The sequence below is a fragment of the Chiloscyllium plagiosum genome, unplaced genomic scaffold (assembly GCF_004010195.1).
Source record: "Chiloscyllium plagiosum isolate BGI_BamShark_2017 unplaced genomic scaffold, ASM401019v2 scaf_13140, whole genome shotgun sequence".
NCBI lineage: Eukaryota > Metazoa > Chordata > Chondrichthyes > Orectolobiformes > Hemiscylliidae > Chiloscyllium > Chiloscyllium plagiosum.
The window spans coordinates 38,400-40,424 of record NW_025214646.1 but is presented as its reverse complement, the minus strand read 5'-3'; the positions used below and the strand labels follow the sequence as shown (position 1 = coordinate 40,424).

The following is a 2,025-nucleotide window of genomic DNA, read 5'->3' as shown; positions in this document are numbered from 1 at the left end:
GAGATCTAACCTTGCTCATCAGTCTCCCATGGGGGACCTTGTCGGACGCCTTACTGAAGTCCATGTAGATCACATCTACTGCTCTGCCCTCATCAATCTTTTTTGTTACTTCTTCAAGAAACTCAATCAAGTTTGTGAGACAAGATTTCCCACACACAAAGCCATGTTGACTATCCCGAATCAGTCCTTGCCTTTCCAAATACATGTACATCCTGTCCCTCAGGATTCCCTCCAACAACATGCCCACCACCGAGGTCAGGCTCACTGGTCTATAGTTCCCTGGCTTGTCTTTACTGCCCTTCTTAACTAGTGTAAATAAATAAAACTGGCTCTTTGACAGAATGATGTCAAAAACAAGGTGGTGACAAGGCCATTCAGTCCTGACTCACTGCAAACAGTCCATTTTACGGCAAACAGAATCTATTTACTTACTTTAACTTTATGATGCAGCAAACAGTCCACAGGGTCTATTTCAAAAGCTGTTACAAATGAGCAAACTGGGCTTGTGAGCAGAAGTGCATTACCACCTGATAAAGGCAGGCTGATGTCTCCATTGAAATGCAATCAGTGAGAATTAATTACATAATGAAATGAATCCTAAACTCTTCAATCAGCAATATCCTGGGATTAAATTGCAGGGTCACTCTCTGCTGCCAAAACACAATCTTTCCTTCTGCCCCTTGACAATTGATGTCCTAATTTTTGGTTTTGATTTTCTTGTCATGTGTACTCAAGTACCAAAGTACAGGCGCAGAGTGAAATGTATAATGTCTCCACACAAGGCACCATCTTCGATCCAAGTGTCTGGATACAAAATCATAAGAACAAGGCAGAAAGAGTTAAACATTGCAGTAGTTATAGTATAGGGTAAAACATAAGGTTAAAAATTACATATTGCAGACCTTCTTAAGTTCAAGCAGAAAATAAAGAAATGAAGCTGAAAGTTCAAACACCTTGTGCGATATAAACCCATTGGGATAGGAGTCTGCATCCTTGGGTGCAGGACACAGCAACACATCCTCTAAACTGCTATTGAGCTCCTGAAAATGGTGGCAGGACTAGGAATTGTGGTGAGCTGACTGCTTGCATTACCTGGCTCAGCTATGTGTAGAGGCATTGTCGCGGCTACCCTGGATATCATCGGAGTGAGGTTTGGATGCAGACTCACTGAGTTAGTATGGATCTGGAAATTCAGGCAGAGATTGTGCAGCAACATCTCTATTGTCTCTCACCATTTACTCTGAACTTACATCATTAGCTATTCTTTTATATACATGCAATAAAATGAACAATACATTCCCAAATTCTGAACAAATCACTCAAGATATCACACGTGTAATAATCCATTTCAGTAATTCAGTAATCAGCCGCATGGAAATTAATATCCAGGTGCCACTGGGTGACAGAATGCACAAGGATTAAACGTTTAAAAAAAACACAAATTGTTATGTTCCCATGATATACATCTACTCTGAATTAAACTGGAGTTTTTAAAAAAATCTTTCATGGAATGTCGGCATTGCTGGTACCTACATTTGTTGTCCATTGCAGTTATTGTAGCTGTACAAGACATTCGGAGTACTGCATGCAGGTCCGTCACCCTCCAATTGGAAGGATAGTATTACACTAGAAAGACTGCAGAAAGGATTTACTAGGATGTTACCTGGATTGGAAGGTTTGAGTTCTAAGGAAAGACTGTGTAAGCTGAGACCATTTTCCCTGGAGCATGGGAGACTGAGGAGTGACCGTACAGAGATTTATAAAATCATGAGAGGCATATTTAGCCAACAGCTTTATCCCATGGTACAGGAGTCTAAACTAAGTGGCATAGGTTTAAGGTGAGAGAGGAGAGATACGAAAGGGTTCGAGAACATTGTTTCGCATGGGGTGGTGAGTGTCTGGAACAGGCTGCCAGAGGTAGTGCTGGAGGTGAGTACAAACATTTAGACAGGTACATGGATGTGATAGGTACGGAGGGATATGGACCAAACACAGACAAATGGGACTTGATTAAATTGTGAAGAC

General features: G+C 41.3%; 1 protein-coding gene across 1 annotated transcript in view; it reads left to right on the top strand.

Moving 5' to 3' along the window:
- Positions 1–978, top strand: part of LOC122547967 (dynein axonemal heavy chain 2-like) — a gene marked incomplete at its 5' end in the record, with an annotated part of 6,573 nt that extends 5,595 nt beyond the window's left edge. Inside the window, one exon of the mRNA XM_043686523.1 lies at positions 901–978. Within this exon, the coding sequence (XP_043542458.1) occupies positions 901–927 (27 nt within the window). The remainder of the gene's footprint in view (positions 1–900) is intronic.
- Positions 979–2,025: the final 1,047 nt, after the last annotated feature.